Consider the following 13,150-nt stretch of genomic DNA (forward strand, 5'->3'; position numbering starts at 1 on the left):
TGAGCCGATTACCTGACTCAGTCAGCCTGATTGTAGGCCTAACCTCATAGCATATCTTCACGTGACACTTTATCAGTGAGTTCCAAAATAAACAAATATCGCACCATTCTTTTCCAGCAACAATAGGCTGATTGACTTTAGCACAAACACCGTCTCGAGGTCAGACTACAGACAAAACAAGAAGTTGGGAAAACACAGCTACTACGTGGACGTGGAGATGTGGTTTCACACACAAGCGCACACGCTCTCACACACATACTCACGCTGACTTTTTTCAGTCAAAACAACAAGCAAAGCTGCTGTAGTAGTTTCAGAAACGCGGGGTCAACATGTGACACATTTTCGAAAATGCACACAGAGCTCTTTCAGTATTTAACACGGGGAACATGAGACTCGATAAGAGAACTCGAGAGGTCATGAACAAAGGCTGGATTGAACACAGAGAGAAACGGGGCCCAGCTGCATTAGAGCACACACTCGTAGATGAAAGGAAGCTCACTGAAATCCATGCTCACACACAAATACGCAAAAACAACCAATCCTCATGTGAAATATTGGTGCAAAAACTTTTACTTGATTGATTTTTTTTTTTTTACCTAACACACAGCTTCAGAGTGTTAACCAATCGTCACAAGTCAGCGAGCCACCGTAGAAAAGTGTTCGCACAAATTTACACTTTTGAAAAATGAAGTAAAATCTCTGTGTCGTTTCAAACCCACCCTCGCAACTCCACTTAACCCCCATTGACTAAGCGCCACAAGCGCCGCTTAATCCCAAACCCTTATGATTAGAGCTCCTAATAATATTTGATGTGATGAATATTGCCTTTTTTATGACTTACACAAGATCATCGGTGTGTGTGCAGTTCCCATGCAACTTGAAATGGGTTTTAACTGCCAATCTTTTTCTGAATTACTAATAACCCCTCTATTCATTGCTCCTAATAGGTCTTAACTTCATTGTGTCAGCAGTCTTTGTTCCTTGACTCCATATTATTTCGCCACCTCCACTTTGACTTTGAGATGACACTAACAGCAAACTCACAGGCTCGAGGCATTGTTCAGCCATATAACAGCAGTTTGGAGATTTTGTTTGCTAATATACCCACTTCAGCGTCTCCCCGTCTCGACAATAAGCGCAATGACTAATCTTGCTTTACAATTTGCATGGCGCTCAGACTTCCCCTCGCAGTTTAAGCTTTGTTTTCATAATTGCGTTTTGAAGCTGGCACAATACGAGCCCCGACGAACACTAATACACACCGATGGCTGTTTTCTAATTAATGTGTAGCTTTCTAATTAATGTCTAGATTCTAAATACTTATCACTGAGAAATGATTTTCTTGTTCTTAATATGCAGCACAAGGGAGCCTTCCCGAAGGGAACTGTACTTTGTTTGTGTGTGTGTGTGTGTGTGTGTGTGTGTGTGTTGAGGCAGGCTTACAAATGTATAGAGGAACCTCAGGGTTTTCCTCCCTTTGTTACCTTTTCAAGGCTGCAACCACACAATAATCTCTCCGTCTTCATCTCACACGCGCGCACACACGCACATTGGGGAGGTAACCTTTCTCATTGTAACACATTGATGAACTACACTGTTGTCAGGTACAACAGCTACCTCTGTGGTTTAATTAACTGGGACAAAACAGAAGAGGGAGCAAGGACAGATATAAAGTAGGCCGAGAAATATTTGGATTTAACTATCAAAGTGCGTCTTTACGTCACTGCAGCTGCTTAGTTTTCCTGAATGGTAAAAGCAGCTTTAAAATTGTTGTATTATTTCAAATAATTTATCATCCATCGCAACTTTAATACGAAGTAAAGGTGTGCATGTGCCTGCCACAGCGAGGGAGGGACACAGGCTCCTCTTGCGCTCAGCGTTGGTCTAGTTGTCACAGACCGTCCTGGCTAATGGAGAAGTCGAAACCGCTAATGCATTGTTGTGATACTGGACAAATGTTCAGCAACAGCAGCACACTTGAACACAGCCATACGAACGCACACACATTGCACGTTACTGATGCAAATACACACAGACACACAAGCAGGCCACTGACTGTCTCTTGAGATTAATGTTGGTGTGATCCATTCAGCTGGGCCTGATCACATTAAGATGGATTGACCCCCTGGTGGTGTGTGTGTGTGTGTGTGTGTCGGCGTGTGTGCACGCACACGGGGTCCCATCTGTCTGTGTTTTCTCCACAGCAAGGTCCTGTGACCTAGCTGCCATCTTTAGTGCCCTCAGCGAAGCAATACTCTGAGAAGGAGAGATGGATGGATGGATAGCTCGGTTTTCTTTTACCGTTGTGGTGATTTGTGTCATTGAAAATTCTTCTGCTATTTTAAATGAATGTCAGAACGATTATAAGAGAGGGATTGCAGCATTTTAGTGTGCGAGGTGTTAGATGGTCCAACAAATGCAGTGGAACAAGTGGATCGACATGTATAATGTAGTTGTTTGTGCCGTAACAGAATGACCTCTTTTTTTTTTGTCATCTTTAGGTTATTGCGTGTTACTTATTTTTGACAAAGAATTTGTGTAAAGTTGTAGTGTATCTGCTCTGTAGATGGACTGTGATTAACCTTTTTTTTTTTTTTTTATATCACTGGTTTAAATGTGATCCAGTATTTAACTATGAACCATCAGAGGAAGAACAGCTGAACTTTCCTCTACGGAACATATTTATATATCACTTCTTGTATATCGATTATATAAAAAAATGTTACCATATTACAGATGATCCCAGCTTCCACCTGCGAGATGCTTCACAACATTACTCACTGGATAGTGGAAACTATCAGGATTAACGAATCCACCATCCTACTAATTGAAAAACATGGTCATTCTTGAGCACAATATTGTTTTATATATGGAGTAATATCATAGTGTGATTAGTGGTGTCTTTTGTGAGGCAGTACTTTTTGGCCCACAAATTTTGTCCTTTTTGCTTCAGGTTTCTGGGGATCAATGTTATTTTTCCTTGAATGTCAAGGATGCAGTTTATGCTTACTGTTTTTGTTTTTGGACCATAAGGCACACCGGATTATAAGGCGCATTAAGCGAAGCAAAACAGTCAGATAATTCAAACTTTACTCAACTCATTCTTCTTGCTTCCTTCTTTGAGCGAACCAGAACTGAGCTGCTTTTAGGATGCATATATAACAAATCCCAAGCATTGTTTTATGTTACCATGATCAGCTTTAGCAACAGAGTTGTACCCAATGTATTCCCAAGGTTAGAAGCCTCCATTAGTAGTGCTGTGCTAATGGACAGTCAGGTTTTCTTTAAGAGTAGAAGTACTGGCCCATTATTAGCTATAATTGAGTTTGTTTGGGTCTTTACCCCCAATTACTTTGCAGTATTTTGCTAATGAGATGCCACAGCGTTTTATTCAGACTGACCCAATAACATGTACTTGCAACTAATGGAACCAACGAGGGGGAAAAAAGCCAGAAAAAGAAAAATGCATAGAAATAAAATTAGATGGAAAATAGAAAATACAAAGATGTCATATGCTCACGTAACCTCAGAAATTCCATGCCAACAACAGTTGGCTGGAAAAGATGTTAAATCCATAAAATGCACCTGAACGAGACTCTGTTATTTTTGTAATACTGTCGGTGTGTGTGTGTGTGTGTGTGTGTGTGTGTGTGTGTGTGTTTTACCATTTTTAGTTTAATATAGGATGTAATTGATTTGCAGTTCAGGATGTTAACACATCGCACAAACTTTTTTTTAATGCCAGGTTGTACTTTTCAAACTACAATGACAAATTCGAGGTCTGAAATTGAATCCAAATTCATCAGATGGTTTTAATAGAGTGTGGTTTGGTTAATCTTCCCAACCAAGCACTCTCCCGGAGTTTACACCCTGCCATACTCAGGGCTTTAGTGTGAGGCAGTTTTATTTTTGTTCTCATTTTCTGTTCTGCTTCATTCTCCTTTCCCTTCCTTTCACAGTCAATTTGAATCAAGCCTCTCCTTTTTCTTGAACAAAACAATGCGGCGACTCTAGCGTTTCCACTGTTTGTCTTTGAGACAGCTGTCCATGGTCACTTCTAATCCTTTGAAATAGTTTATGAAAGAGAGAACAGTTTTTACTCTCCCCTGTCTTTTAGTGCTTTTCCTTAATTGACAGGGCAAGCTTCATTACTTTCCTTTTAACCTCCTAAGACCCGAACTCTTCCACGACATGCATTTTTAATTTCTCTTTGATATTTGGGCATATTGGGGCCTGATGAATGTAAAAACAAAGAATTACCAGATTTTTTTTTTTTTTTTTTTTTTTTTTTTACCTTATTTTTGTTTTTAAGAAAAATGAGAGCCACAAATGAGGATATTTGTTTAAAATTTGATAGAACAGTAGCAGTACAATGTCCTCGTAAGTGGATATCAGGCCCTTGTAGAGCAAAATTGAGTATTTTGGTCTAAATAACCCAAAATGTGATGTCCACATATGTGGACGGCAGGTCCTAGGAGGTTAAAAGTCTCTGTTCATTTATATATATTTTTATATTCCACCTTCACATTTTGAGCTGAGTATAGTTCATTTCAGTTGACATCCATTTCCAATGGCATTGGTGAATACAACCAGCTGCTTTCATTTGATGTTTAATATATTATTAGATTTGTGCCGTATGATATAAATGGAGCACAAAAAGATTGAAACACAAGCCCCCAAAGCAAAAAACATGTTTTCTTCAATAAAGTCAAAAGTGAAGGTTTGCTCGATCTTTCTCTTTTTACATTTTCTTTTGTGTCTTTCTGTCGGTGTAGGTGTCTGAATGCGTGTACCTACTGCAAGACGAAGCATGCAAGAGGAGACTTGGCCAGTTATCCCATAGAGGAGCTAGTGGAGAGAGCAAGGCAGTCTTTTCAGGGTGAGTACCTTTTCTCTGTAGACAGACACACACTATCACTACACAGGGTTGTGCAATTATTGGAATTTCAATTTCAGTTACAGTTTTGGTTTAGAATAAGATAACTGAGATAAAAAAAAAAAAATTATGTGACACATTCTTGTTTTGCCTTGGGTTATAAATCCAGCGCTCCCACTTCCTTTTCTCCTTTATGTTGGTGGATTTTGACCCTGACTGTGCTCGAATTGAGTATAAAAGGTTGTGTCGGTGTCTCTGTGGTTGTGGAGACACTTAAGTTCTGATTCAGCGTACTCCTGTGTGTGTGTGTCTTATTAAGAGGGAGAGGTTTTAGTAACACATGTTGATGTTTTTGTTCTTGGGTGGAGGCTCCAGCCATTTGGCTCTAGTTTGATGCCAAAGGAACAGCTGTTGTGCGCTGGCATCTGTTCCTTTAAGAGCACACTCCCAGAATCCCTAACTGCACAGCAGGCCATGCCTCTGTTAGAGCCCCAGGCAGGTCAGTCAAGGGCAAGTCTACGCACTCATGACACAAGTGGCTAACTTAATTATCGAGGTGCTATCATCCATTTTATGATATGCATTTTAAAAAGCCAACTGTCTATTAAAAAAGCCTGTTTTTCATTTGTTTAAACTAGCTAGGGTCACTCTGTTATCCCTTTAACACCAGCGTTTATCCATGAGCTCATTGTGTTTCAAACTTTGCTGTAAAACTAAGTATTAATGCACAAAATCTTCCTGCCAAAGACATGAAAAATGATGACAAAAATCCATTCGTTCTGCCATTAACTTTACTTATTTCACAGTAATCACAAAAACATGCTAAGTTGAAAAGTGTACATTTCTTCCTTTCTCTTTTATTACAGCGTTCTAGCCTCATACCTACAGATAAAATTAAATATATAAAACCTCTCGCAAAGTATTGAAACTTCTTATTATGCTGTTCTTCACCCCACTGCCGTAAGAACATCCCACTAACAGGGCTTGCCAGGCTGTTGTGTTCTGGACTCTTAGGATTTACTCGTTCAGGTTGATCCTGGCTCCCGAATGCACTACTGATAATGCTAAGTGTCATGAAAATCATTATTAAATCATTAAAAAGTTGTTTTGCGTTACCTTTGCGCCACAGTTTTCCATCAGAGTGCAAGCATCGCAGCAGGGATGCCTGTTGCGATGCTTGCATGAGAAAGAGATGAATAAATTCTGTACTGCATTGTGCCAGGTGTGTTATGCAATTTGCTCAGAACTGATTGGATAACGCTGGTGTCTGCTGTATTACTTCCCAAAAGAAAATATCCTTGTGTGCTAATTGCTCCTGCACAGCTAATAGAGTACTTTAATTGACATAAACAACGAGCCTGGAACTTTGAATGCAATGTGAGTGCTGGTCTTTACACAACCTTCGATATTAGGGTAATTAACCCTCCCTCCCCTCCAAAAAACCCCCCAAACATAAACCAAGAGTCCACCCTTGACAAGGACACGGCTTTTAAAATCCCATCCTGAACCCTCTAAAACAGCTGCATCCATGCCACTGCCACAGGGTGGGCAGTCAAGGACAAACTCACCAGCTGCTTGAACCTTGGTGTGTATTTGTATGTTTTTACGATCATGGTCGTATGATTTGGGTGAAATCAGGAGGAAGAAACGCACCTGCCCGTTAGAAAGACAGGGTATACTCAGGCTTTGGGAAGACACATGCATAGATTTAAAAACAGGTTTAGCTTTCATTGCTAACTACCAACAGTAAATACATAAATCAGTATATACATCTTTCACTCCTAATTACAGGGCCTCATGCACTACAATGGATAACCTTAATAGGCTTGTGTGTGTCACGAGCAATGCTCATTCCAAGTTGAATCTTAAATTTAAATATAAACTGTAGTCACTGAATTTTTATCGTCCTACCTTTGGTGTAAGTTTGCATTTCTCTGTGTGTCCATGAAAGGGATTGTAGGAATTCAACTTATATGGAGGCACACTCCTGTACACTCTGCCAAGAAGCCATCAACATGTACAAGTAATAATCCTGTGTATAGACAGACTGCTGATTGGTTAAAAAGTGTGGGTTTTTTTTTAGTTCACCATTAAGAGGAAGAAGTGCAAAATTAAAAAAGCCCCGCACAGAAGATTAAAAAAAGCATGTGTGAGAAGCTCAAACAGGAGATACAATTGAGTGTTTGTGCTTTTTTTTTTTTTTTAACACTAACACAAGTTGCATGGGCTGCACATAAGGACCCGCAATAGCACAAACACCAACCAGAGTTACCCACACTACCGGATACTTCAGATATTTTTGTCACTGTCCCCCAAATGAAAGCACTCCACACTGCACCACTGCAACGCTGCAGGTCTAAACGTACAGAGTCAAAATGCCCATTGTTCACACATCCCCTGTGCTGGCTCTGTGCTAACTAGGAACCAAAGGGGGCCCAGCCCACAATTTGAGAACCACGGGATTGGCACAAGTCTGTGACATTAGTGCAAGTCAGAGTGATGTCCTCTGAAGTTATGGGAACTGTCTGCGCGTGTGTTGAGTGTAGGCTGGGGAGTAATCCGTTACAGCACAGGAAATATGAGTGTCAGAGACAGTTGTTGTTTTGAAAACACAGAAAAAGGAAGCAGAAGGTTATGATTTACTGATAGCTGGAATTAACAGAAACCGACATGGACAGTGAGATGAGAAAAGATGTGAGGTCTCACCATCCAAGCCTTAGATCTAATCTAAAGGGAACGTGCAGTTTGCTAACCTGTTTCTTGTTTACTGTTTTCAAATGTCTCTCTCTCACCACACACACACATGCGCACACGCACACACACACGTGCACGCACATCTGGTGCAGCAGGGCCCCTTTTTCTCTCACTCTCGCTTTATTTATCACCTCTTTCCTAACTCTAACAAACTGAACCTCACAAATAGACGCTGCAATTTGATTTGCTTTTTGATGGCATTTAAGTAAAACTAGGCCGCTTCTACGAATGCTAATTTTGATTGGCCAGTCAGCCCAGCGCTGGGGGTATTTGATTGGTTTATCTAAGGAATTTTAAAAGGACTTATAGGATTTATTCGAATGCGATTTGAGGTAAACACTTTTCATTCAAGCTGGGAAAAGAGTGAGCGAGTGTGAGCGCACAGCTTTTAAAGTAATCTGAATTATTCAAATGTATGAATTATAATTTTTAACATCAGAGAGGTTTGTTAATGCATGCAGGTAATGGAGGCTGGGGATGTCACGGGAAATGACAGCTGTGTGTGTGTGTGTGTGTGTGTGTGTGTGTGTGTGTGTGTGTTTGAGAGAGTGTATGGGTCGGAGAGTGGAGGGGTTCATGTGTGTGACAAACACGTGCTGGGGAGCTGAGTGGGTTGGTTTGCGTGTCAGTGGGAAAGCATGGGTGTATATTCTTCTGGAGATGTCAATCAAACCCTACTTACTGTGAACGCTCAGCTGTTTAACCTCAGCTTTCAGTTTCAGCTTTAAACTTGGATAAAATGTCTCTGCCGCTCTGTTTTTTTTGTCAGCACAGAGAATGCAGGGATGTGGTTTGTAAAATTTAAGGTACTGTTACTGGTTAAAAGCGTCTGGGGTTTAGTAGTTACATGTGACCAATGGATAGTACTAAAGTTTGAATGAGAGGTCGCAGGCAATAGCCTTAGACAATAAAGGGCAGATTTAAAAACTGACAGTCAGCATGTAGTTTGAACTGATCCAGTGTGTGGATCCGCCCCCACCCAAAAAAACAATACACGTCTTAATGGAGACGGATGGAGTGCTCTAGAATGTTCTTTCCAAGACTACCTATATATAGTCATTAATAAACTTAGGATTCAAGCCACTTATGATGTAGGGCATACTGACATAAGGACATTTTTAGACTGACTTGAGCATTGTGTACAGAACAGTGCTTAACAAACACATCTTTAGATCTGTTTTTAACCCCCCCCCCCAATTTCTACAATTGCATTTCGCCCATATATATATATATATGGGCGAAATATATATATTTTCGATTTTCGTTCGATACAGTGCTTTCGGTTCGGTACGCATATGTATCGAACAATACAACATTTGTAATTTATTTTATCAACTTTCCTTCTGACGATGCTGTCTGTGTTGAGCGCTCAGTGAATCTGCGTTCGACTACTCCGCCTAGGCTGCACTGTCGAGCGCAGATCCACTGAGCGCTCAACACAGACAGCATAGTCAGAAGGAAGAGCGCAGGGCAAGCTAGCGAGACAGAAGTTAAGCTCTCCTTGCAACATTCAGATCTGGCGTTTGGAATTATTTTGGTTTTCATGTGACGTATGACCCTGAAGGTAAGCGAGTCATGGACTAAAGTAAAACAGTAGGTTGGATGTGCCATGCAATGCTCAATTACATGGGTGGGAACTAGTGTGTTAGCGCAGTTAGCTCGTTAACGTGTTGGCCGTCTAGCCCCATGCACGGGGCGATCGGCGGTAGCTCGTTAACGGAGATTTGCCGTGTTGTGGCGTTAAGGTCATTTCAACGAGATCAACCTGAAAGCACTAGTGGGAACACAACGAATATGACTGCACATTTACTCCGACATCATCCTAGTGCAAAGACAAAAACAACAAGCATGCTACTAACTTTAGCCGAGTCATTTAGACAGCTGTTAGCACATGAGTCTCCTTATGCTGCTGAGAATATAGCCCAGAAGAAGCGGATAGTATAGCTTTTATTTTGGAAAGAGACATTTCTCTGTAATAAACTCTCTTTCCAAAGATGAGTAATTCCTCAATCAGATACAGGGCTTGCAATATCGCTAGCCCGACGTCCTGGGGCTAGCGATTTTTTCAGTCGGGCTACCAAAATCTATCTCTTCCCTGCCCGTCGGGCTATTGTAGGAAGGAAAAATATATGTCAATGCTTTTGCATTCTTTCAGAAATGTAGCTGGGTAATTATGTCATTGGCATCGGTGAGCCACTGTCAATATGTGACATATTGAAATCGCGTTTGAATTTGCGCTTGTTTTTTGCTTTCACTTTGCAATCGTGCGAACTGTGTATAGAGAGCGACAGCACTGATCTGTGAGTGATGATAATTTGTGCACCAATTCCTCTGACATCGTCTTATTAATCGTTAGCTTACTATGCAAACATGACAAGTGAAATCTCCCGCAGCTTAAACATGTGAGAGGTTGATCACGCAGAGAATCGCTGAGCTTATGTGAGTGCGTGTGTAAAAGCAGCAGGATATATATTTTAGTTCTGCTGAGCCAAATAAGACAGGTCAGGGTGAAGAAGTGACAGCCAAAGAAAAGCTTACCACAAAACGGAGAAGTTATGACAAATCAGACTATAAGGCAAAAAGAAAGTGCAGCTTTATGGTTTCATGGACAAAATAATTTCTGTGGCTGCAATATGACGAGCTAAATAACCAGGGCTGCACATAAGTGGTCCGCAGGTGCGCATTCGCTGTCAAAATAAAAAAACACGCACAAGGGTTAGGGTTAAATTTAAAAACTGTACTTTTGAGTTAAAATATATATTTATAATTTTAATAAATGACAAATTAAAAAGGCATGAACATTTTTTTTGTATCGAAAAAATATCGAACCGTGACACCAAAGTATCGAACCGAACCGTGAATTTTGTGTATCGTTGCACCCCTAATATATATGTGTGTGTGTGTGTGTGTATATATATATATATATATATATATATATATATATATATATATATATATATATATATATATATAAATATAAATATATAAATAAATAAAATTATTGTTATACTATTATTGTTATGCATGGCCTGGCGATATGAGGCGCTAATAATATACAAACTACAGATCCCATAATGCAGCGCTGTAGCCTCCTTGGCTAGGCTAACTGAGAACATTCCCGCGTCAATCAAGTCAAACTTCTGTTATTGCTAAGCTGGCCGCTCACAATGGTGGAGAGAAAAGTTGATTCTTACAGCAGAGCCTTTCAGCACCAGTGGGTGACTGAATATATGTTTACAGAGATTGCTGGTAAACCCGTGTGTCTTATTAGTGGAGCTAATGTGGCTGTAATTAAGGAATTTAATTTAAGACGGCACTACGAGACAAAACGTCAGGATAAGCTGAAAAACCTAAATGCAGAAACTACAGAAAGTAGAAGAGCTAAAGAAGAACCTGACATTTCAGCAGACTTTCTTTCACCAGAGCAAAATCACAAAGTGAAGCTGTTGTGAGAGCAAGTTTTATTGTAGCAGAGGAGCCAAATCAGCCCGGTACCACTCTGAAGAGCTGCATGAGGAAGCTGTGCGACGTCTTGTGTCCAGACAAAACGCAGATTTTGGCAAATGTGAGCCTGAGCAGAAATACGATTGCTGATCGGGTTTGTGAGATGGCCACTGATGTAAGAACACAGTTGTGTGAAAGAAGCAAAAACTTTATTGCATACTCTCTTGCTGTGGATGGATGGACATTGCACAGCTGGCCATCTTCATCCGTGGAGAGGAAATATTGAACATTAAATCGATGCACGGGACAATGACAGGAAAAGACATTTTTTAAAACGTATGTCAAAGTGTAACCGACATGAAACTGCCCTGGGACAAACTTGTTGGACTTGCAACAGATGGAGCGCCGGTGCTGTGCGGTGAAAAAAGTGAAGCTGTCACAAATGCACCAGTGCAACTTGCCTCACTTTCCCTGTTGCCAAGTAATGTTGAACCAAGTCAGCGGACTTTGCTGAACTGCACCTGTTAAAGTTTATTTTTTCAAGTTTATTTAATCTGGAATAATATTCCTGTCTGTTTTTATTCATATTTATGTTTAAAAAACACTGTTTTAGTGTGTTCAATAAATGTTTATCTTGTTTGGCCCGCGACCTAAAGTGGGCCTTGAGTTTTGGCCCCCTGTGCAATTGAGTTTGACACCCCTGTGTTACATGAAGTATCATATCACGTGTCACAGTTTGTGTACAACCCATTTACAGTCTCATTTAACAGTGATTGTACAGAAAGAAAGACGTTTCATAGCTTAAAGCTCTGAGACCTGCAGATATTCTGCCCCTGAGAAGTGTGATGGGAGACAAGTAGTCGGTGTGACAGGGAGGTGCCGGGGCCGTGCGGAGAGAGAACTCTATTTTTGTTGCGTTCCTCAACCCCCACTGCGGCAGACGCCTTGTCATTTTTGTCTGTCAGTAGGGTGTTTTTGAAATGGCCTTGTCTGAAACAGGATGTGACGCTTCATAGATACAGACACACTGCTATCATTCCCACATGACACACTACATTAGCGTGTGACATGCGTCTCAGCAATCACAACACAGCTTGAATTTTTGGCTCTAGCTGGTGTTGGCATAATGAAAACACACGACATGAAACCTCCTATCACCAATATTTCTTCTTTTTTTTTCTAAAACTACCAGCTGGTGCTGCTCCCACGTACAAATGATTGATGCGCTAAATTCTAAAAGGGCTTGTTCCTGTGCTGGAAAATCCTTAAAAACGTCTTGAATATCCTTGAATCTTGCAAAAAGTGTGTGAAATGAAATTGTTTCTGTATTGCCTATCTAATATAATACTATCAGATTGACGGTTTTGTGTTAGCATTGCTTTAAAAAAGGAATAAAATAGAATAGAGAGATTTAATTTATTTTATTGGGCTGTAATATATGGTGAAGGTCCACTCTAGTTTGTGGCTTGAGTGTGATCTTAGTGCCATTTCTGATGTGAGCCATTGTGCTCATGTGAAAATAAGTAGGGAAGTTTATTTAAGTTGGATGACGAATGACTTTTGGTTATTTAGGAAGAATTTAGAGAGATTCATCTGCTATATCAAATTTATATATAGACTTTCAGCCTTCTTTCAGACATTTATAGTGATGCTGAGCAGCAGAGTGAAATTCTCAACTTTAATCCCTTTATTATGAGGTCATAAGTTTTCAACCGGAAATAACTTCTTTCATTTCTGACTAATGATCCTTTGGGATTGGTCTTTCAGAGAAAAACAAAGACAGTTCCCAAGCCCAAACAGAATGGGATCTGATCTTTCCAGTCCTGATTCTGAGACTGTTATGTTAAGGTCTCTCAGTCTGAACAGGCAAGCCAGAATTCTCATGACTTTTATCTCATTTCCCCGTCTAAGCAAAAAAGATAAGTATTCTTTCCATACTTGAGTGATTGAGAGACAAGCTGGGAAGTGTAGTTTTAAGTAGCCAGTGGCATCCTGAATTAAAATATCTATTTAGTAATGCCACTCATATAACAATTCTGCAACTCCTGATTATGCATTAATATGTTAATCCCCATA

At 40.3% G+C, this 13,150-nt stretch overlaps 1 protein-coding gene and 1 long non-coding RNA gene across 3 annotated transcripts in view; both read left to right on the forward strand.

Annotated features, from left to right (window-relative positions):
• The window catches only part of cdkal1 (CDK5 regulatory subunit associated protein 1-like 1), a 253,811-nt gene that overhangs the window by 101,862 nt on the left and 138,799 nt on the right, over positions 1-13,150 (forward strand). For both annotated transcript variants that reach the window (XM_040013109.1, XM_040013107.1), the window contains exon 8: positions 4,776-4,879. In XM_040013109.1, the coding sequence (XP_039869043.1) occupies positions 4,776-4,879 (104 nt within the window). The remainder of the gene's footprint in view (positions 1-4,775; positions 4,880-13,150) is intronic.
• LOC120722219 lies at positions 4,886-8,533 on the forward strand. The gene is made up of 2 exons (XR_005693380.1): positions 4,886-5,184; positions 8,127-8,533. It is a non-coding gene; the product is annotated as an uncharacterized LOC120722219 (long non-coding RNA).

The sequence above is a fragment of the Simochromis diagramma genome, unplaced genomic scaffold (genome assembly GCF_900408965.1).
Source record: "Simochromis diagramma unplaced genomic scaffold, fSimDia1.1 OVJJ01000618.1, whole genome shotgun sequence".
NCBI lineage: Eukaryota > Metazoa > Chordata > Actinopteri > Cichliformes > Cichlidae > Simochromis > Simochromis diagramma.